This window comes from Atractosteus spatula, chromosome 2, assembly GCF_055471065.1.
Source record: "Atractosteus spatula isolate fAtrSpa1 chromosome 2, fAtrSpa1.hap1, whole genome shotgun sequence".
In the NCBI taxonomy this organism is placed as follows: Eukaryota; Metazoa; Chordata; class Actinopteri; order Semionotiformes; family Lepisosteidae; genus Atractosteus; species Atractosteus spatula.
The window spans coordinates 29788747-29811815 of NC_142707.1; the positions used below are offsets into that span (position 1 = coordinate 29788747).

Below are 23069 nucleotides of genomic sequence, written 5' to 3' on the forward strand. Positions count from 1 at the left end.
GCATTATGAGCCGTAGGATATGCAATTGGCAAGTGTTGATTTGTACACTGTTGTTTTATTTCAAAGATTAGTTGGTAAATAGCTGTAAAACATTTTTAAACACTATTTATAAAAAATAGTAATACAACTGAAAACTGCTGATACAAATTGGGATATTAGTTAAATTTTATCTTAGGAAAGCAAGATACATATATTTTTTTAATGATTAGCAGGTAATTTGTTTTAAATTCCTTATAACATTGGTAAAATAATTGGTGTTATTCCCAACCTTCAGAATTCTTTGTAGTTAACATTATTCTGTAGTAAAACAGAAAGTTGTGTAATAAAACAAGGTTATTGTTGGACAATTGTAAAAAATAATATACATAAAAAGGCATGCTTTAAAAAACAATATCAAAAACAAAGATACTGACTACTTTAAAAACACATAGACATTAAGTTGATAACCACTTTACTGCAAGAGCTTTAGGGCAGCTTGAGCACATCAATGGATTCACATTTTTTAGAAATAAATAGAAAACCATTAAAACCTCCATAATCTTTTTTTTTCATTCTACAACTTTAGGGGTCCTACAAGTTCAAGCCAAGTTCTAAGTGCATTCCTTTTTCTAAGTTAACTCATTAACAGACTATACATTTCTGTGCAAAAGACTTCTTAGATGCGATTAGGAGTTACAACGCATGTATTTTATAAGTAATAAGTTATTCGAGCCTCCATTAGTTTTCTACCATCTCAAAAACTTTGTCAGCTTAGTGTCTGTGAATAGTAATCACACTTGTCATTTAAACAATCAAAATCTTGATTGCAGCAACTCAAAGTATACTACATAGAGTATGAGCAGCCAAGAAAACACATTGAAGTAGCTTACCCATCACATGGATAAGCCATTATCTTCACTTTAAGCAGATTTGTAATTATATCTAATTGTCATTGTCAGGAGTTCCTTGTCATTACTTATTTCTTTCTACATATTCATAAAGCTAAAAGGTTACGTTTTGTCCTACAAAATAGAGATCATATAAAAAGGACTGACACAAAATGACTAATGTATCAGTAGAAAATCTCAAAAACATCAAAGAGATGACATGTAATCTTATTTAATCACCATTATTGCATAACTATTCCATTATTGCACTACATACAAAATTACATGATCATAGCCCCCTGCATGATACCACAATATCATACACCATCTGTTCATCACAAATAAGCATACACAGTACTCGATTACTTGTTAGAAACTGGGGAAATGTTACCAAAGGAAATAGCCATTTCCTATAGAGTTAACAAGTTTATACTTTTACAGTGCTTTCATTTTACTCATCTTTTAAGTTGTATTCATTTCTTTAACTTGTATTCTCTATTTAACTACTTGTTACTTTTTATTCAGCTTCTGGTTGTTAGGTTACTTCTTGCCCTAAAGCTGCAGAATTGAACACAAACCAATCGGAGGGTTTGAAGGAAATTTTTTACAAACTGACCCAGTGCTGCTTGGTGTAAACCACATGCTTCTGTCACTCATGCAGTCAAGTGGTTATGGAGAGTCACTGCTCTACTATCTAACACATCAGCAAAACAACAGCAGCAGAAGGGATGCAACAGTGATATGATCTTATGACTTCGTCATGACTGTATCCAGAATCATTCAGTTCGCTTCAAAGTCAATATATTTCACCTCTAGGTATTTGCAAGCGACATTTAAAGGGATACACTTCTCTGTATGAAGCATTTAAGCCTAACATTGTCAAAATGAATCATCATTGAGCTTTTACTGGGGAGTCTTATAAATTATCAGAGCAATTAAGTATTTTTCTTCAACAGGGTATTGGCTGTCTAGTGAGTGCACTCTGTTCATATCAAGCACTAACTTTCTCACGACAGTCATGATGGTCCTGCTCATCAGCCTGGGATACAGACACTCAGTGATACAGCTGCTGGACTCAGTTTAATAGTATCTGACTGTCAGCTCATTTTAGTGATGCCAGGGACTGTGGTCTGACAAGACAACAGCTACTGTAAATGTCTTTGTAAATGTCTGGCTTATTAATTACTTTCTGTGTTGTTGAGCATTTTATAGTTCTATGTTCAGGGGGAAAAAAATTGGTTAAATATATTAAATATACATTTTAAATGTAACAACAGAAATGTATTTATTTTAGTGTTATTGTTTTCATTTGGGAAAAAAAGTATTAAAGTAAGCTATAACAAATGGCTAAATTATTAATGCATGTTTAAAGGTGAGCTATTTTAAAGTATCAAGTGTCAATTTCCACTCTGACTGTAAGGTCACTCAGGTCTAGCCATAAGACCATCTGATCTTTCCAGTTTTTCTTGTGTCTGTGACTTTCAAAAAACCTGCCACAACCTGTGACTTCAATTGATATTTTTTCATAGACACATTACTGATACTGTCTGACACCTGTATTGCATGTTCAATTTTAAAATGTACATCTATATAGAAAGACTTCTGAGCACTTTTAGGTAAGGCAACCAAATCCTGAAAAATGGAATTATGTGACATATCACATCTGTTGCATGCCTTGAAGCACATGGTCTACTCTATTGAAAGCGCCTTTGAGCGTGACTGCACTACTTCCAGCTTAAAGAGAGTTCACACTCTACTTAGCCCAAGGACATCCAGAATTAGTGTGAATTTAAATAAGAATAAATATGCAATCAGACAATAGAACAAACATAAAAACATTTTCAAGTTTGATTCAGCTCAGCCAAACAATAAAACAATGGCATTAACATCTGATATACAATATATGCTTTAATTAATAGCTAGCAAATCAGAAACACCATGTGTATTATCTGGCACCTTAATCCTGGGTACATTTTACACCGTCTGGCTTCACTGCTCACATTCATTTGGTATTTCTGGAGGGCAAATATTCCACAATCCAAGTTACCAAATGAGATAGAATAGGATGGCGATACCTACAGCATCTGCCTTCTAAAAAGTGAATATGACATTTATTCATTCTCCAAAGAAACTCTGTAGCTGAGAATGACTATAAAAATGCCACAGTTATACCATGAAGCAATTGACTTATTTTTGTTCAACAATTCAGACAACAAACAGTGACTTCTGAACTTCATAATGTCTTATTAAGCAACAGTGTTAAAAAGTGCCAGCTTTCTGACAGGCACGTGAAAGCCCCGATGTTTCGCTGTGTCCCAGGGTTTGGGTGCAGATGGCAACAAAACAGAAAACTCCCCAATAGAATACTTCAATTGTCTCTGAAGGCTGACATGACTGCTTCAGTTACCATTTCAGAAAGAAGGACCCTGTAGTCTCAGCTGTATAGATGTGTAAGTCAACTGGAACGGATGGTAGGAAATGATGAAAATCCTGTACACTCTAATATATAGTAGCACAAAATCTATAAGTTAGGCTGCTTCTTACATATTCAGAGAACTAAAAGCTAATTTAAAACATTTTGAAATTGGTACATAAGAAGTGACTGAATATTTCTTTCTGTCACATCATTATGAAAGCGTAAAGCTAAAATACAAGCACAGCTGTAAAGAGTCCCTGAGTCCCCAAACCAAAAACCATAAGAATAAATATTTGATCACATGTATAATACATAAACTTCAAAGACTGAAGCAGAACGAGAGAAATATTAGGTTAAATCTTTGGTAAGACTGTACATGAGAGGACTGGGGTTCCTTAAAATGTTTTTGAATCTAACTTTCTAATTACAGATCTAACCTTGCAATTACTTTTTACAATGGAATGTTTTAACCAATCTAACTGACACCAAGATAACATTAAGTTTACTTTAAACTTTGGGGCTACACAAACACATTAAAATTGTTTTCAATTCACAGTTGGTGTCATTTCAGAAGATTTCTATCACGTGTTTTTTTAACTGCAGTTCAATGCCAAAAAGGGAAATGTGCTCAGCCAAGGTTGACTGGTCACGTCAATGGAGCCTCAAAGCAACAAAATGAAAAGCAAAAAGAAAAATCAAAAGTGATTATCATTTGCCACTTAAAAAATACACAGTTAACCAGTAGATCCACTAGGGGTCACCATGGCACAATAAGGCAAACCAAGCCCTCTTCCTCCCTCCCTACTGATCCAGGCTAGGACAACAGCAGGGCTTAGGTCTGGACGAGAGATCTCAGTGAAAGTATGGTACTGTTGTGACAAATTTTTGTTTGAAAATCTATTGAGCATTCCTCCAATACAGTAAAATACATTCTAAATCTGTTAAACCAATGTTTGTGAAGAGTATATGGTTTATTAATTCTTGAAGAAGACCTATGAAAATAATAACAGACTCCTATTTTATTCTATTTTTGCATATGAAGCATTGTTTTTTTAATCAAAATACATGTATTCTAAAGTAAACCCATTATATGAAGTACGCACCACAGTGTCCTGGTCATAGATCTCAATGACAATGATGGGAGGATCATCCCTCAGTTCGCTGGCCTCACCATACAGCTCTACATTATCAAACACCAGCAGCTGATCCCAGGTGGGACACAAAGTCTCATTCAAGACCTGTTTGAGGAATAAGAACAGTCATGATAATGGGAACTCTGGATCCAAAAAGGCGACAGAAAAACATTCCCTGGGGTAAACTTGACGTTCTTCATTACATGTACTTTATTTAGGCACATTTTCACTCCTGGCGTGAATAGGTTAAACACAAGTAGGCACATTCTCTGCATGTGTAACAAAAATGTTTTTGGGTTAAAATTTCAATAGCACATTACACGAAAAGTAAAGTAAAATCATCAAGTAGAAGCACTCTGTGTCTACAGGGATTTATCTGATTCTGGCAGCCATTTAATATGACACAGATCTTCTTGTTCAACATCAGCTTGATGGTTCTTTAAGAGTTAACAAAGACATGGACACAGGTCTCTCCTTACCTCAGTGCACTGACTGTGTGTAGAGAAGAAGACTCTTGCGAAGGGGTCAGACAGGCCACTGCTGTCTGCTGCAAACAGGCTGCGCGCCTGGTACATGTGAACTCTCAGCTGGAACACCTGTTTCACTGTGGGAAAATGTCAACACGGCGATGAAATGACAAGCAGGACTGTCTCTCTCCTGCACACATCCACTCAATTTTTCCCTCTACCTCTTCATTTCAACCTTTTTTTGATTTTCTTTCCTATAGTATATTTATTAAGCCATGCTGTCTTTGTGAGCTGAGCTCAGATTAGTTTGCAATCATAATTGCATTGTAATCATAGGTAAGTGGGGAGCAAGGGAGGGAGTGACACTAGTTCCAGTTTCTTCAGAAAAGTGTGAGGGGTTGGCAGGGATCTATTCTTTATCAGGCAATTCTCTGTAACAACACCTCACCTCAGGTCACGATACAACACACAGTGCAGAGCATCAACACACTCACTGGTGTAGGTGAGGCTGATGGGAGGGAAGGACTGCAGTCCAGGGCCTTTCACTGCCTTGTTCTCCTCAAATCCATTGGGAAGGCCACTCAGGAAATCCTTCCGCTGTTTGTTGAGACCCAGCCAAAGGTACATCTCCATTTTGGCTTGCACTGTCCAGCCAGCAGGACCAAATCCTTTCTTACCAGGAAGCTGTTAATGCCAGAAAGATAAAGTGAGCACACTCTAACCAGTACAGCACGGAGGAAAAGAACAATACAATCAGCTGTGCTGCAGAAGCTGGATATAATTGCTCTTTCTTCCAGGTACAGAAAATTGCTCTTTCTAGATGCTGAACACAAAGTTTATGAAATGCATGAGGGGGAAAAAGTAAACAGAAGGCTAAAAACAATACCTTTAAAAAGACAGTTTTGACTTTTCCACAGTCTCTCCCACTCTCTTCATCAACAATAGAGTACAGGATGTCTTTGGAGGGAATCCGTGCATATGCAATACGCTTATTGTTACTCATCATCCAGATGAAGACATCTGGAATGCTGTGTTGAGGCTTAAAAATAAAAAAAAAGTTTATTTTACACACGGTACTCTGTTGTATGAAAACAATAACCTCATTGAGTCATAAACAATAAAAATGCTCTCTGGAATGGCAATTAAAACAATTATTTTTATGTTATATCTTAGCTAAGAGAATTAAGTCCTGAACTGACAAGGGGAAAATGGGAAAGCATAGGCAGGCTCCTTCCACCTGCTGACCCACTATATCTTTGATCATATGACATGCTATGAGTTGAGCATTGATTAGATTAACCCTTGTTTAGAGAAAAGGCACATTCTTTACTGGAAAACCTGTAGGTCCGGGTTGCTCTTTTGCTAGAAGCAGAGAGAACCTGACTAACTCCAACTCTTCCCCTGCTGGCACTAAGCCAACTGCATGCTTGCACTTGGGAATCCTGGTCACTGTCAGATAGTGACAGGACCCAGACTGGAACCTGCTATGTCTGGACCAGAAAGCTCAACTTACATTCAGAGTGAGCATCTTTACCAGCTGGCCAAGCAGAAAGCCCAAACACCTACAGTGTGGTGAAAAACTAAGGAACAGCTCCTTAAGATTATATGATTTAACACATTTTGACATACTGTATGTGACATTCACCTAGTCTTCACGAAGTCCTAAGAGTAGAAAAACAAACTAACCTCATTTGACAAATAATGCAGAAAAACCTACTTTGTCATTATTTCTTTAAAAAAAATCATCCAGCATTCAATATCCTAATGTGAAAAGGTAAGTGCACCCTTAGTTCTACCATCTTATTTAAGAAGATATGCAGGATCAGGAGCACCAAAACATGTGCAAATGTTTAGTAGACCACCTGGAAGTGTTTTTACCTGTATATTAAATCAGAAGCATTGTTAGTGTGGTCTTAAGCACTCAGGTTTGTGGTTACACATCATGCCCAGGTAAAACAAAATCTGTCACAGTGTTACAGAAAAAAATGATGCTGCTTATCAGTCGGGGAAGAGTTACAAAGCCATTTCCAAACGATATGAAATCCATTATTCCAAAGTCAGAAAGACAATCAACAAATGGAAAAAACTCAAGACCACTGCCAATCTACCCAGGAGTGTCTGTCCTATCAAATTTTCTCCATGATCTGACCGTACAACACTCCTAGAAGTCTCAAAGAACCTAAAGGTTATATCCAGGGATCTACAGGCCTCTCTCATTGTGGTAAATGTCAGAGTTCATGAGTCTACTCCTGACCTCTCATGGAAGGATTGCCAGGAGTCCTCAAACATTACAGAACTGGAGCACGTTTGTAAGGAAGAACGGACCAGAATTCCTCCCAGACAAAGTGAGAGACTCATCAACTTTTACAGGAAATGTTTAATTCAAGTTATTGCTGCTAAAAGGGGTGTCACAACTGACTGAATCGAGAAGTGCACTTACGTTTTCACACAAAGATATTACAGTAAATACTGGTGAATTTTCTTATCAATAAATAATTACAAAGTAGAGTGTTTGTGTGTCATTTGTTGAATGAGTTTACTACAGTATATCTCATTTAAGGACCTGGTAAGGACTAGGTGAAGGTCAAATATGCCTAAATAACCTAAACCATAAAATCTTAAGGGGGTGTACTTACTTTTTCATCACCCTATAAGTCTTTTTGCATCTAGGTATAGGCTGATTCAACTTTACCTCATCTGCCAGGAATCTCAACTTCTGCAGGAAGTTCTGCACCAATTTTAGCTTGTCTTTGACAGTGTTCTTCTTCACTTGGGATCGGATAGTCTTTGCCTGCTGACCCATATTTTCCTACACGTAGGAAGCAAGAGAAGTACAACATATTTAACAGAAAGGATGTTGCTTAAAACATATTTAACAGAAAGGATGTTGCTTAAAAGTAACATTATGAGACATGTTCATTAAACAATCTGAATAGATATACCATTATTTTATTATTTGGAAAATAATAGACAGACATAACAGACATACAGTAACTGCTTACTTAATAACAATTTATTATCTTAATTTCTAGATAATGTCAAATAGAGTAAATAGAATTTTAGTCTTTGTCAGATCACTTAAGGTCAAACAGCATTTTAACCTTTTGAAAGAAATTTGAGTGACTTTGAAACGTGTGTTCTCCTTTGTTTTCTGGAAATCTTCCACCTATAATGATCTTCTGAGTAATTACTGCAGGTTCCAGCTGCATTATTGCTCCATGAACAATGTCAAGCAGTTGTGTAATAATGCAATGGAGACTGTTGGAGTGAGAAACACTAACAACAGAGTGGATAAAATCCAGTGCTCCCTTATGCAAAACAAATGTACTGAATACATTTTCATTTTGAATTAATAGAACCCAGAAAAATAATACTCTGTGTTTGGGATCTGAGTTTGTTTGTTTCCTGGACATCAAATTCTCTGACATACCAGCTCCCTCATGCAGGACTTGAGCCTCTCTCTATCCAGTTTTGTTCGCCCAGCCTGGTTCTGGTCTTTGTTTGCGAGTGTCACGAAGCGACTGAAAGACAAAGCCAAGAGCCAGCAATAAACTCTAGAGATAATTCCTGCAAACAAATACTTAAAAATAAAAAGAGTGCTCTATTGGTTTATGTATCAGAGGCAACCATAGACCTCACTTTTGGTAAGTCACATGATCTTCCCCAAAGAGAAGAGGCACTGTGCCATTTACTGACTTCCTGACTGTTTTTATAATGTAATAATGAAATCATGCATAACAAAATAGTACAACTAATCAACTGTAATTAACGATGGGCCACACTTCCCCAACAAAGATTTGTGAAAATGCAAGAACTTTTTAAAAAGAAGTTTTTAAAGAACCACTTCCTCTGTGTTTGAACATTAGGTTAACTGGTATTCGGTTATTCATGTTCCCCATTACCTGATGTCCTTTCTTTTTTAAACATGCCAGAGTGTTAAAGGTCACTGACTGATAGATTGAAGGGTTTGAGAATCACAGCAGACTCATTAAACTGTTCATGAACAGACTAAAATGTTTTAAAACTGTTCCTTTATGTTTTAGCCACAGTGTTCACAAAGGGTTGGTTGTAGTCTTTAGGTGAATAGGAAGTCGAGGTACTGTATTTCTCTATTCCTCACTATAATCATATGTCCTGTCATGACTATACATTGAGTAACAGCAGAACACATCAGGACACAGTCCATTTCTGAGCAGCATATCATTGACTGATATGGATGTACCTGTATATGGGAACAATATAACAATATAGAGGAAAATTAAAAGGGTTATTTAAGAAAAGTGTTGTATTTGTGAAAAAAATACACCAGGAAACAAATTAAAGAAAAGTCAAATCTTTTGTTATTGTAAAGTATAATGTTTTTTTATTCAGGGTTGTCTTTTAGCTTACTTGAAAGAGTAGGTTTTTGTCAGTAGGCAAGTGCATATTAAGGTGTTTTTCCCCTCAATACAAACTCCCCCTCAGTTTCATTATCATGTTCTGAAAAGAGCTTACTGCCCACATGGACTGGGTCACAAACAAGCCCTTGGAAACAAGCAGGCTAGAGTTCTCCAGTTTCTGATCAGTTTTGTAATGCTTGGGTAGAATAAAGGAATTACAAAACCTAAAAGTGGAAGCAGATATTTCATGCATCAGTTTACACTGCAGCCATTTGATACAAGAAAAGAAAGTTTTATTTACATCTGAAAGAGTAGGGCTCATTTTAAATTATTCAGGCAGGAAATTTCTAAAAGCGAATACGCATCAAAGTAGTAAGACTTCATTGCCAAAGCTAGTGATTTCAAAGAATACTGTCCCTGGAGCTGTGCCTTCAACCAACTGCCAGTTCTGCAAACATTCCCTTGTCACGAAATTAAGGAGAGCAGCTAATCTGAATATTGAAGACTGAACTCATCCCCTACATAATTTAGTGATTAAGAAATCATAATTTGCTTAATGCCTGTGCCCCATTTTATCTAATAACTAAGTAATCTAGCTCTTTACTGAATAGATTTACTATTTTGGTGGTACGTTAAATACAGACTCTATGTTGCATGGAGGACTGAACTGTTCTTTCACTGTGAAATGACATTTGCACCTATTTCCATAAAAATATGTAACGACATTATTACTGGTGAGACTTCAGAGCATCAGCTTCTATCTTGCACAGAGCTTTCAGAATTTAATTTTCATGGCTCAGTTTTTACAGAACAAGACCAAAGGGATGCATGAGACAGTGAACAAAAGACTCTTTATGACAGAAAGAGAAACAGGCGGCTTCTACAATTTGGTGTGTAATGCTTAACATACTCACTTTGTTTTTGCCCCAGAGTCCTATTACTATGAAAGCAACCCTGCATAGGACACATTACAGCCAAAGAAAAATCATGATAATCTCAAATTCCTATTCCTGAGGGTACTTTCTCAATTTATGCTTTGTTCATGCTTGTTTAGAAATAAAATCAGATGAAACGTAGCAAGACAAAAACATGTTATATTTCAAGATGTGTTGTAGCCTTGTGCTGGAGTGTTAATGGATAAAAAAAACCAAAAAGCTAAACTGTTAAACTTTCGAATTAAGGGTCTGGATATTTTATAGGAAATATTATCTCAACTACTCTCAGCAGCTGTCTGATTTATCTCTGGTGTCTGTTTTTTCCTTACCTGCACCCACTGCTTAATTCCTCCAAGACTCCTCGAAGTCGACGCTCTGGATATGTCTTCTCTGTTTTTATAATTTCATGGACGTCGTTCAGGCCCTCCTCCTGTGACAACAATGTAAAATCAATGTGTTTGAAAAATGGCATACGATAGAAATTTGAAAGCAATAAGACCACTTCATTTTATAAAATGCTGACCATCACAATTTTTCTTTTTAATTGCCCTTTGTGATACAATAAGGTATTTTCTCCTCATGCTTTGTCACATATAAAATCCATTTTACAAAACCCTGAGAATTCAGTGTATGGAATAATACAAACCAATTTATCTGCAATTTTATCCATTATGTTGGCATTGTAGAGTCTTCTTCTTTGGTCTTGCCACCAACTCTTAATATAGATACAAGGCTTCTTCTCAAAATAGGGTAAATGGAAATAATTCCTGAAATCAATACAACAAACAATTAAAGACTCTTTCTAAATAATCAGCAAGTTACAGCTGTATATGAAATGCAGTTGAGCAGAAGCTAAATCAATGATTGCAAGTAATTAATGGTTCCTCGTGTTTAAGTACTTCAGTTACCAGGTGTGAGAAATAATGATGCATGTTTGAGGTTCTTTTAATGTAGAAAATTACTTTCTAGACTTTTGCCTACAAAACCCGGCGACTTTTGATGTCTGTTCTTGTTCTCTTCCTAAAAGCACATACAGTAGGTGTGGATTTCATTCTTAAAACAGTGTTACTCCAAAACTTCAGAAAAGTACACCATTACTGTATTAATGTGAAAAAAGTTTACAAATTTAATAATTGAAGTTCTCAGCATAAAATGATTAAAAGCAGCACCTCCATTTTTCAAAGAATCCATGAGATCAGAATCCATTACAGTTTTTTAGATTGTTTCCTTTTGAAGACCAATGGGAAAAGCCAAAGTTAAACAATGTGTACTGCACTGACCTTTCAGTGACAACAGGCTTCATGGGTGGAGTAGAGGAGACAGATACCAAGTCCCCATCATCCTCTGTCTCGTCCTCACTGGAATTCTGAATAAGCTCTGACTCTTCCTCATCACTCTCGCCACTGTCCTTTTTCTTCTTCCTCATGGTCGGCTTGTTCACACCCTCTAACTGGTTTCCATAATTGCCTAATGAATGGCGCATACAACAATAATTTAGTAGGGAAAGGCCCATCACCATTTAATGGGGCCTGTATGCTGCATATAATGTCAAAATGTTACAACTACATTTTCAATCATGTCACTCCATTGCATCTGTCGTCCTAGGTTTGAAGTAAATCTTGGAATCATTCTAGTTTTTCCTTTTCAAGAGTTTGGAGATTTCAATCATATTAACATTTTTCATTTCCTTGGAAATGCAATGGTGATTTGTATCAATTTCTCTCTGCTATTGACTTTATTCCTATACTAACCTTTCAATCTAGAGAATGATCTAGTTATACTTTTCTTAAAGTAGTCCAATAATACAACTATAATGTGTTACTGTTGTGTTATTACTATGTGCAATACACGTCTGAAGTAGATTGAAGTAGAAGTCCTTACCTATTGTTACTTCAAAGCTAATTGGTTTGTCTCCAATCTTTCTGTCTATCATAGTTGCTTCCAGGAATGCTCCAAACAAGAAAAACTCTTCAATCTTTCCCGTGGCATTCTAAAACAAAGATTTATGTAAAAAACAAGACAGCTGAAGGAATACATGTTGGGGTGCAAATGTAAAAATTGGGACTAGAGAACTAGAGAAATCTTTCATAGCTATCATTATATTTTCTGTTTTAATCATGCTAACTGCCAAATTATAGCACACTGCTAAAAGTAAAAAAAAATCATTTTGGATGTCTGTATATTAGCAGATAAAATAATTTTAAAAATCAGGAGTGAAGAACAAAAATAAATGAATCAAGTTTAACAACTGAAATAAGAAGCAAAAAGTTGTTGCTGGGTTTAATGATCTGAGAAGAAAATGTCTGAAATAGTGAAACAAAACAAGACTTCAAAATCCAAAACCCTTCCATGACATCTTATTTTTGTTACTTTTTATAAACACAGGTTTATTCTCTTGGAGATATACTTAACCACAGGATCATAAAGTTCCTACTAATTTTTTTAATCCTGAAATGATGATGATGATAAAAGCCTGGACTGCCTGGAGACAGAACACTTACAGGAAACACCACAGTGCCTCTCTCTCTGTGTGGAAGAGTCTGTGTATGCATTATTGACTGAAGTACAACAGAGAGCAGCTTATTGTTGTATTAATAATGCAGAGCTAGTAACTTTCATCATTTATCACCTCTTGTGGTGCATCCTTGCTCAAGCATGTATCTGTTATTAATAGAAATCCTCCATGTTTGATCTATAATGCTTCACGTACAGTCTGCAGTCACAAAAGCAATGGAAATAAGAATGGACTTCTAATGCTAGTCTGACATAAAGTAGTAAGCCACTCCCCTGATCATTTAATTAAATTTAGAACTTCTTTATTTTCAGTCTAAAGTATTCTTTGATGTTTCAATGTCAACACTGAATGGAAACCTTTTTAAAATAGACTCAGAACACTCACAAGGCAAGATTCTTTGATGTGCACATAGACAGCACTGCTACAGATTCTAAACCCTCCTTAGCAGTTATTTGTTTAATACCTAATTATTATTGGTTTAATAATTAATTATTATTAGGGATTTTAATGGGTTCTCAGAGCTTAATATTGCTTAATATTGCACTAAATATGGAGACCATTATCCTTTGTGTATATTCCTAGGACCAGGCTACATTGATGACTACATTATCTAACAGTTAGGAGTGTGTAGCCATCTCATCTGTATGTCCTTGTTTTGTAAGTCTACTGCCCCCTTCACTGTGTAAATTCAGCATCCATTATAAACCTCCTCCTTCTCCCTGATCTCTGTGGATGGCTGTACTACTACAGTATGATAACAGCATTGGACTACCAAACATAGTAGTTATAGTGCTAGTGCTTGTAAAATGACAGAATATGCTATTAATCAAATATGTTTCTGACAACAAGCTAAAAGAAGATGAAAGGGCTTGACAGTAAGATGCAGGGAATGCAAAAATGGAGAAATGCAACAACAGGGTTCAGAGAAGGTTTTTAAACTGTATGTGATCTTAATTGGAACCCATATCTAAACAAACCTTTAAGCCCCTCTTTTTATTGCTTTGTTTTCAGGGAGTTTGCTTTGGATTGCTGAAGTTTTCAAAATTCAAAACTGAAATCTCAATATGAATTAAGACTTATTCATCAAATGCATCAGGACTCCTTTTGAGATGGAATGAATCTCTAATCTGTAATGTGCGACCCTAGAAGTCGGCTCACCTCAGAGATATTCTGGATGCCCTCCATCTGAACCTCCGTGGAGCTCATGATCTCCGTGGAAGTAGTGTCCAGGATCTCCACGGCAATGCCAATGAGCAGGCGTGCTCTGAAGGAGACCCCCTCTCCCAGGCCTTCGTTCAGGTCTTGGTGCTCATCCATCAGAGTGTAGTTTCTTGTGGAGCCATACATGTTCACCCAGGCAGGGCCCAGGGTTGGAAGAAAACCTGTCATGAGAGGTGAGTTAGTGATGCCTCCCTCTCTTGTCTTTATATGGACAGTCACTTAACCCAGCTCATTTTGTGCGCATCATTTTATCTTGTTTATCTTGTTGTATATGAGTTCACATAAGTTACAGTATTATAACTGTCATATTATAGTACATACATAAATAGTACCTTTTAGTCTACCTAAGTTATAAAGAAAGGCATTTATTCATTGTGTGCAGTCATATATGTGTTGATTTATGAAGTGAATTGTTAATAATACAACACAATACTACAACAAATCATTACAATCAGCTTCACCTTTGTCTCCATCATTGGCAATCTTCCGGAGATCAATAAAATGTGTTCCTATGGCTACATCGTTAACTTTGTCCGAATCTCGTATCTGGAGTTTCATCCGCTTACAAAGAGGTGGGAACATTTCTGTGAAAATGATCTGTTCATTCCAGATTGGTTCATAGCTGCTCTTCTGAACTGAAGTCTTTCCCTGTTATGAAAAATGAGTGTTTAATGATGCACACATTATTGCACACACACAATAATTACTCAGCTATGTGATTGCAAAAAACACAATATTAGATAATATATCTAATTAATTAATAATGCTGAAGGCCTATTCATTTTATTCTGATTATTTCTATCAAAACATTAAGACAGCAAAACATAATTAAACATTTCCTCTTCACGCTGAATTCGAATAAAAAATAAACAGGTTGTCACAGGAGTAACTACAGGAAGTCCCGTGTAATCTTCAATTACAACTGTTAAATTTTACGTAACTAATTACATTTAAATCAGGTGGGAATAAACATTGAATTAGTCATTTACATTACAATTATATTTATATGTACAGTATATGATTAATATTCTTTTAAGTGCATAAAGCAGGTGTTCTTTGCATATTATCATAGTTAAAAAAGATGCAGTAATCCAGCAGCCTTACTTTTTGCCCTGCAAAGAGCACTTGAACATATGGGTCCACCAAGTCTTTGTTTTCTCCTATGAAAGCTTTCTTCATATTGGCCATTATACTAGTGTTCATCTTTGGAAGCCCCTCAGCTCTGTAGATCTTGACATAAAAGCGGGCCCACTGCCGTTCAGAAGGAACGCCCTCAGGCAACAAGAGGTTCCTGAATCGAGAAAAAACATTTTCAGCAGTAAAATGAGCTTGAAGTACCAAGGATCTCAACAAAGTTATTTAAAGAAAATATTGTTGAGAACAGGGATAAAATGTAATATAATTTGATAGAATTATTTCCTTTAAATGAATTGACTTTAATAGTTTATCACGTGTGCAATAGACACACATGTAGCTTTAGAGCCAAAAAAGAGAAACAGAGTTTTACAAAACTGGGAAATTTCTTAAAACTTTTGGATGTTTGAACACTTCTGAAAATAATGACCTCAGAATGTAAAATGAAAAACATTAAGCTACAGGAAGCCCTTAATCACGTACAGGAGGTGTTCAATATTTTGATCTAAGCCGCCTGCACTGTGTATGGACTGAATTATACAATAGTCAGTCAATAATGAATGTGCCATGCTATTAACATTGAGGAAATTTCTCTTTTTTATTTTTGTTTCAGGTTACTCACAGTGCTGTTTTTTAAATATACTGTATCTCTGCAACTATGAAAGAGCATTCATGTAAAAAAACAAAAAAAACATGTATTGAACACAATTGGATTATGTGCTCTATGATATTTTATGCTGAAGGATATATATATACTTTTTTACATTACATTACTTTATTAACCCTTTACAATTTCTTGCATTAGGAATTTGTCTTTTCACATACCCCAGCTTGCTCTCCATGAGACACACAGACAGGGAGAGAAGCTTGGGGTCAGAGTGCAGGGTCAGCCATTGTACAGCACCCTTGGAGCAGTTGGGGTTAAGGGCCTTGCACAAGGGCCCAACAGAGCAGGATTCCTATGCTGGCTGGGGGATTTGAACCAGCAACCTTGCAGCCACAGGCGCAGACCCTTAGCCACAGAGCCACTGCTCCACCCCAACTTTTAATGAAAATTGGGGCATTACAGACATGTACAGTAAATGATTGAGACTTTTACCCTTCTATATCATCCTCATCGGTTTCATTGGCCTTGTGTGGAGTTTTAATGTTGTCTCCTTTGCCAACCACAGCAATATCACACTTCAGATAACCTTTCACCCCTGCAGTGATGTCATCAGGATCAGAAAGGATGGCCCACTTGTGGTAGAATTGATGTTCTGTTGAAGGTATTCATCACACAAAAAAGGGCTTGTTAAACCACTTGTAAGAACAGAGAGATTAAAATGATAGATATTAGGATCTAAATATTTCTTACCAGGCTGTGAATACACTGTGCCCACATCCAGTTTAAACATTCCAACCAAAGTGCCACTACGCAACAGGTTTTTGGAATGTATTACCTTAAGAAAAATGAGAATTTTTTAAAGAAATAAAGGTATTTAGCTTTTTTCTGGATTGATTTTTAATAAACAGGAGTCAGGTTTGCAATATATTTTCAAATACACACAAAGATTGTACTTACTGAAAGCTTTAAAATCTTGTCGAACATTACATCAGGAGGCACGTGGAAGTCAAAAACAAAATACTGGAAAAGAAATAAAGTTTTAATTACTTGAAATGACTTCCATCACATTGTATCTGTTTAACTAGGTGAAAAAGAATAGATGTATTTGCATGTAAATTATATTTTACTGAGAAATAGCATGAAGATATAAAAAGAACAGGCAAACAGCTATCCTTACTATACTACCACCATTTACCACCAGTAAATCATTTTAAATTAGAGAGCTACAGTATGTAGTTGATAAATGTGTATTAATTTCAAGATTTTATTCATGACAATCACCTTAAAATAAAATATGATCAGCTGATTCAGCCTGAAATATCAGTTAGTTTTTTTATCCAGTGATTTATCCAAAACAGATAAATCACTGTTCTATTAGTCTTTGACATGAGATACTTGCAGATTAATTTCATATATCTGAATCAATAATCAATGAATAAACAATTAAATAGTTTTAACAACTGTATTTAATCTATTAAAACATTAAAACAAAACAAAACAGACCTATCTTTGGTATCATCCCACTGCAACTCATTACGCAAATAAAAAAACTATCTCTTTAGTCAGATATTGGTCCTGAGCTGATGTATCATTACTAGACTTGGTATTTGCAGCAGCTTGATCAGAAACCTTTCAGCTTTTTTCAGGGTACAGAAATATTCAGTAATTTACTTTTCATAAAATTTCAAAATGATCTTAAATGATCTTGTTCTCTCTTTTGTGCAACATCCTCTGAAAAGGGTTGTCAGAGGTATTCTGACATACTGTCATGTCATAATAATAATAGTATACAAAACATCTGCTTCCCCTTTTTTGTTTTACTGTATGTTTTCCATAGATATTGTGAGGATAGGGGCCAGCAAAATGGCAGTTCAGGCCTGAACTATATTTCCCAGCCTGCTGTGGGGAATGTCCTGCCATCCTCAGTTTCCTGACCAGTTACTTTAAAGGCAAGTGATGCTTTAAAAACCAGGAAGCTGGGGCTTCCTGGAGAGAGTATCCTGTGGGGAAAGACATAGGGGAAGACAGACACAATAGGAAGAGAAGCAGGAAAGAGATCTGCAAAGAATCCTACAGTATGTGGGAAATTTATTGAACTGGAAAGTCTGTCTGACATGACTTCCTCAGTTTATGTTAAAAGTTTGTTTTTGAAAAGCTGTTAAGTAGCTTAGCTGCCTGGTGTAATTAGTGAGGGAACCTCAAGAAACCCAAAAGCTCAAAGAGCAGCTAGGTTTTTTTTATTTGCTTTGTGTTGCCTGCACTGTACATAAACAAAGAGCATTGTTTCTACTTACAGAAGCATTTGTGTCTGTTTTACTGAGACCTGCTTATAAAAACCGATTGGTACAAGGCCCAGTCCTTGGGGAGGCCTCAATATATTTATTATTGAAGCCCTGAGCCTATTACGGGTAAAGGGGTGCACATATCCTACACTGAGCTAAATACTTGACCTGTCATTCTTTCATCACAGTGCATTATACAGCAATAACAGGTTACCTCGTTGTAGTACGGGCAGTTTGTTGATTCTTTCATCGATGTGTACTTCTTCTCCTCTCCAATCTCCACACAAACAACAGGGTCCATGTTCAATCCCACCAGCTGTCTTGCTTCAATAATAGTAATACTGACCTGGAGAGAAATTTATTTAAAACTGGTCAAACCTGTGGGCCCATGAGAAACTGGTGAAATACAGTTGCAAATGAAAATGAAAATAAAAATCATAGAACAACAGACTAAGCTCAAGGATTTAACAGAGCATTCCATTTTTTAGGATAGATAGACTATAATTCTACATGAGAAGTGATTTAAATCAATTTTCTTTTAAAGTCTCACTAAGAAAATGTTTAGCAAGCATACAGTAAATAGCATTAAATAAAGTATAGTCTTTTTTCAGAGCATCTGCAAAAACAGAATATGGAAGAGAGAGGCAGAAGAACATTCTAATGAAATACAGTGAAATTTCATGAATGCTCAAATGGGGTGATGTAATTAGTTGGGTACCACAAGTACAATATCTGTACTAGGACCACAGCTTCTCCTAATTTAGTCAACCAATGGACTTCTTAAGAATGAACAGTGAAACACAGGACACAAGCAGATATTATGCAAATGTGAGTTTAAAACTAGAAACTAGGAATCCTTTTTACACATAGGATTGTAGGAATATGGAACAAAGTACCCAGCCATGTTGTTGTAGCAACTGGCTACTAACAACCATCCAACCTATTAGATGAGCTGAAAGCAGACCTGTTATTTGTTCTCTTTCTTATGTTCTCCTAATCTGTTGAAAGCTGTCAATGATGTCTGCATGTCGACTGTCAGTTAAAACTAATTTGCAGTACTGTGGGTTGGCCCTGGAGAGACTGGGAGACCTAGTAGTGCACTGACACACTGACACTAAGCACTGATTTGGATATTTCAGTGCCAAATTTTTAACAATTTTGAATTTAAGGGTTAAAATTTCCCAGTGAACACTGAGTCTCTGGCCACCCTAACCACATGTCTTCATTTTTGCATGCTTTCTTCTATGATATTACAATGTCACCACCACTTGTATAGACAAAAACACACAGAGGTGGGGGTAGGGGGATTGCAAACCTGGGGCTCAATCAGTCTCAGGATAAAGTGGGACACAGACAGAAAGGTAAAGGAGACTGTCAATAGTGGACAGCAACACCTACAGTATATAGGAACCAGGGTGTATTCTAGAGGTAGACTGGGCACTATCTCCTGAGCAATTAGCTACATAATCATATTTGCATTGCTGCCAATGATGCTAAATATCTAAGCAACTAATGAGGCAGAAATTGCGAAAGGTATAGTCAACACATCTGTGACAAGTGTAGGCACAACATCATTGAGAAAAACAAAATAAGAGGAGGAAGAATTACCATTGTTGTGCCAACAGGAAGGCTGCTTATAGCATGTTATCTGACACTGACCTAATGCCAATGCTGTACACAGAAAAGGGGTCTGCCATCATTTATTTTAAGGTCCCAGCAAGTGTTTTTCTACTTACTTGGTAATCCATTGGTCTTCCTGCGCTTGGCTCCATTTTAATATCTGGTTTTGATCTGAACGTTGGAAAAAAATAATTTTCAAATATTAAAACCTATCAACCAATTAAAAAAGGAAATTTGTTGTGCTTCATATCAGTCATGATATGAATGAAATTTTAATTATAATAAGAGATACATTTGATATGCTCTGTGTGTTTGATATGTTCTAGTTGTGTGACTTTTGCATTAAAGAGGCGCATTACATGTAGCACACCAGCAAATATCAGTAAATGCACCAAAATGTGACGATACAAACAGATTTTGTCTATTTAGAGTTGATTTAAAAATATGCCAAGAGTAGAAAACTAAATTCAAGTAGCCCATGAGTAAGAACTCGATGACGGCAAACTCCAATGAAGTACAGTATAACTGTATTTCAGGTTTGTGAAGGCATTCACCTCTTGTTGGAGACATTGGTGGTGACAGCAGTGACAGAAGCCAGTGAAATTGTGTCTGGATCCAGACCTCCTCCCAGACGCATAGCTTTCCTGTCCAAGTCCTCTGTTTCAAGAACTGCTGGCTCATCTAAAATATAGGAAAATTAATTTTATATTTCTGCAGTTTCTATTGTCAGTAAAAACCCACATGTTTCCATACACTTTTCAATAGTGTTTAATATTCCATGATTATTTGTAACTAAGTACCTTTTCCTTCAGGCAGTTCTTTACTAGGCACTTAAGCTGCCCTGCCATGTTGTTGAATCCAATACCCTGGATTAATTACTAACAAATGGACTACATATGCTGAATAGCCTCCAAGCAGAAGATGACTCATTCCTGTTTTATTTAGAACTATGGATTCTCACCTGAAAATAAGATGGATTGCACAAGGGAGACTTAGGAGGTGGCTTGGGTCAGGTTAAGACATATTCTAAAATTGTTATGTGATCTTTAGAGGCTGCAACATGTCACAAAATTGACTCATCTCTAACTAAGATAGAGGGACTTTATTAAATGCAGGCTTTACAAATTTTTCAGCAATAACAGCAGAGTTAACGTTCCAGTGTCTTGGTATAACTAATTCCCTAATGAGGATAGAGCCTTGGTTTATAGGTGCAAGTGGGGAGCTGCATCAGTGTGCACTGGCTACAAAGGAACAAGTAAAGGTTAATTCCATTCTGAAAAATTGAAAGGAGAAACACAACATTTCAGCTCTTGGTGTCAACACCATGGTTTAACATGGCACTCAAAAGACCACCTTTCACAGAACAATGTGCCACCTCAGCAGACTGGACTTGGGTACCAGGAAAGAAAACTTTCCCATCCCAAGGCTATTGAGTCCCAGCTTTGCCTAAGTTCTAAAACTTGATGATATTTAATGTCAAGGTGAGGTAGTTTATTTATATGTTCATTTTTCTGAAGCCTTTCTTTTCAAAGGGGTGAAATTACACATCCGAACTGCTGAAACAGGGGTGTTGTGATCTGGAGTTTCTGATGCAGTGGAACTGGCAGGTGTGAACATAATCAAAAAGACGGAGCACGATAATGTGTCAATTTTGGTAAAGTGTGGTGACTTGCGATCTTACAGTTGATAGAATATCAAACATTCTTGCACTGTGAACAACTGACTGTGCAGTGTTATCATGATAAGAAGTGCATTTTTTCCTTTCTTCATTCCTTTTTCTTGATTTTCACCAGGCTTGACAAACAACTGGTTAGTTCAACTATGCAGAATCAACTCTTTCACCAATGAGTTGATTATGTAAAATCATTTTCAAAGATATGCTGCCTTAATGACTACAGACCAACTGCTCGAACGTCAGTGACTATGAAAGTCTTTGAGTGGCGAGTGTTGAAGCACCTTCCTGTTGGATCCTCACCAGTTTGCGAACAGGGCCAACAGCTCTGTTGAGGATGGTGTTAAACTGGCTCTCCGCTGTACACTCCAGAATTCGGACGAGCCAAATCCCTATTCTTGTATCCTTTTTTGGACAATTTTGCTAAGTGTTGTTGAATTCTGGACTTTTTTTTACCTGTCACAAAAACTGTCAAAGTGAATAACAGGACATCTTTCCTTCTGACTCTTGGTACAAACACTCCCCAAGACTGTGTCCTATCTCTGGGGTTTTTTCACTTTCTATGAACAACTTCACATCTCAGGTAGAGTCAGTTGATATTTTTAAATATGCAGATGACACTACTATTGGCCTTATCTCTGATAATGATGAGGCTCCATAATGACAGGTTATTGACGGGGGAACAACTGGGTGTTTTAATGTAGCAAAAACTAGGGGAATCATTATTGATTTTAGACTTGTCCAGAACATAAAACTCAGCATCACAATTAATGACCATCCTATAGTAACCAGAAATGCCTTCAAATTCTGGGGAACATACATTTAGAGACAATCTTAAATCAAGGATCATACAGTTGAGAAGGTGCATCAGAGGATGTATTTTCTTAGGCAAGTTAAAACACACAGAATGAACCAGCATCACTGTCTGGTATGGGAATTTGGACGGCCATACGAAAGGAAAACTGGAAAGGATTGTGTCAAAAGCCTCAGAAACAATAGCCTGTGAACTCTTATTCATTTCAATCCTTTACACAAGCCTTCACAACCTTAGCTTCTTTCCCTACGAACTTTGAACTCTCCCCCTTCATCTTCTGTATTTAGCCTCCCGTGAGCATCTCTTTTACAATTCTGTTTGCCAAATGTAAAGATAATATGTATCTATACATGTGCTTGCGATTCTGCTTTTGTTGACTTTTCATTTCAACTTGCGTTCATTTTTTAATTATTGTATGTGTTGTATGACTGCCTCATCAGTGTTCGTTTGCTGCACTGAAAGCAAATTAAATTCCAACCACAATTGTTGTGTGGCAAAAAAGTTTGATCTAACCTTCTTCTAATTACAGTCTCTCGAGTGCATCATGGTCAGTCATGATGATCAATTAATCAAAATAATAGTATGCAAATGAACAGGTGAACGTTTACTGCACGCTGAAAGGAGAAGAAAAGAGACTCAATGTGACACCACAGCTGAAATGTTGTGTCTCTTTTCTTTTCCATTCAGCATGGAATAAAACCTCACCTGTTTCTTTACAGCCAACTTGTACTTCTTCAAAGTTATAGTATACATAATTTTTTGAAAACATATATGCAAAGGGTTGTGAGTTTCTTTAGATGCTCATTATATATATTTTTACCATTAGAGTGAGTGTGCCTTCTTCTTATTTGCTTTTTTTGTGTCAGGACCCGATTCCATTTTTGTTCATATTATACACTCATCCCTCAATAAGAAACCACCAAAGACAAATTTCCTGCCACACCAAAACCAAGTGGTTTAATAGTTTACATGTGCAACTTTGAGAACACAAATGTTCCTGAAAAAGGA

The 23069-nt window shown here is 36.5% G+C and overlaps 1 protein-coding gene across 1 annotated transcript in view; it reads right to left on the bottom strand.

Moving 5' to 3' along the window:
• The window catches only part of otofa (otoferlin a), a 123080-nt gene that overhangs the window by 38382 nt on the left and 61629 nt on the right, over window positions 1–23069 (bottom strand). The window contains exons 5-23 of the mRNA XM_088933738.1: window positions 20130–20256; window positions 19692–19746; window positions 18170–18301; window positions 16631–16693; window positions 16424–16508; window positions 16166–16325; window positions 15037–15223; window positions 14394–14580; window positions 13870–14093; window positions 12078–12186; window positions 11477–11663; window positions 10843–10963; window positions 10526–10626; window positions 8313–8403; window positions 7575–7691; window positions 5769–5921; window positions 5377–5566; window positions 4895–5019; window positions 4386–4520 (exon numbers count right to left, since the gene is read on the bottom strand). Of these exons, the coding sequence (XP_088789864.1) occupies window positions 4386–4520; window positions 4895–5019; window positions 5377–5566; window positions 5769–5921; window positions 7575–7691; window positions 8313–8403; window positions 10526–10626; window positions 10843–10963; window positions 11477–11663; window positions 12078–12186; window positions 13870–14093; window positions 14394–14580; window positions 15037–15223; window positions 16166–16325; window positions 16424–16508; window positions 16631–16693; window positions 18170–18301; window positions 19692–19746; window positions 20130–20256 (2549 nt within the window). The remainder of the gene's footprint in view (window positions 1–4385; window positions 4521–4894; window positions 5020–5376; window positions 5567–5768; window positions 5922–7574; window positions 7692–8312; window positions 8404–10525; window positions 10627–10842; window positions 10964–11476; window positions 11664–12077; window positions 12187–13869; window positions 14094–14393; window positions 14581–15036; window positions 15224–16165; window positions 16326–16423; window positions 16509–16630; window positions 16694–18169; window positions 18302–19691; window positions 19747–20129; window positions 20257–23069) is intronic.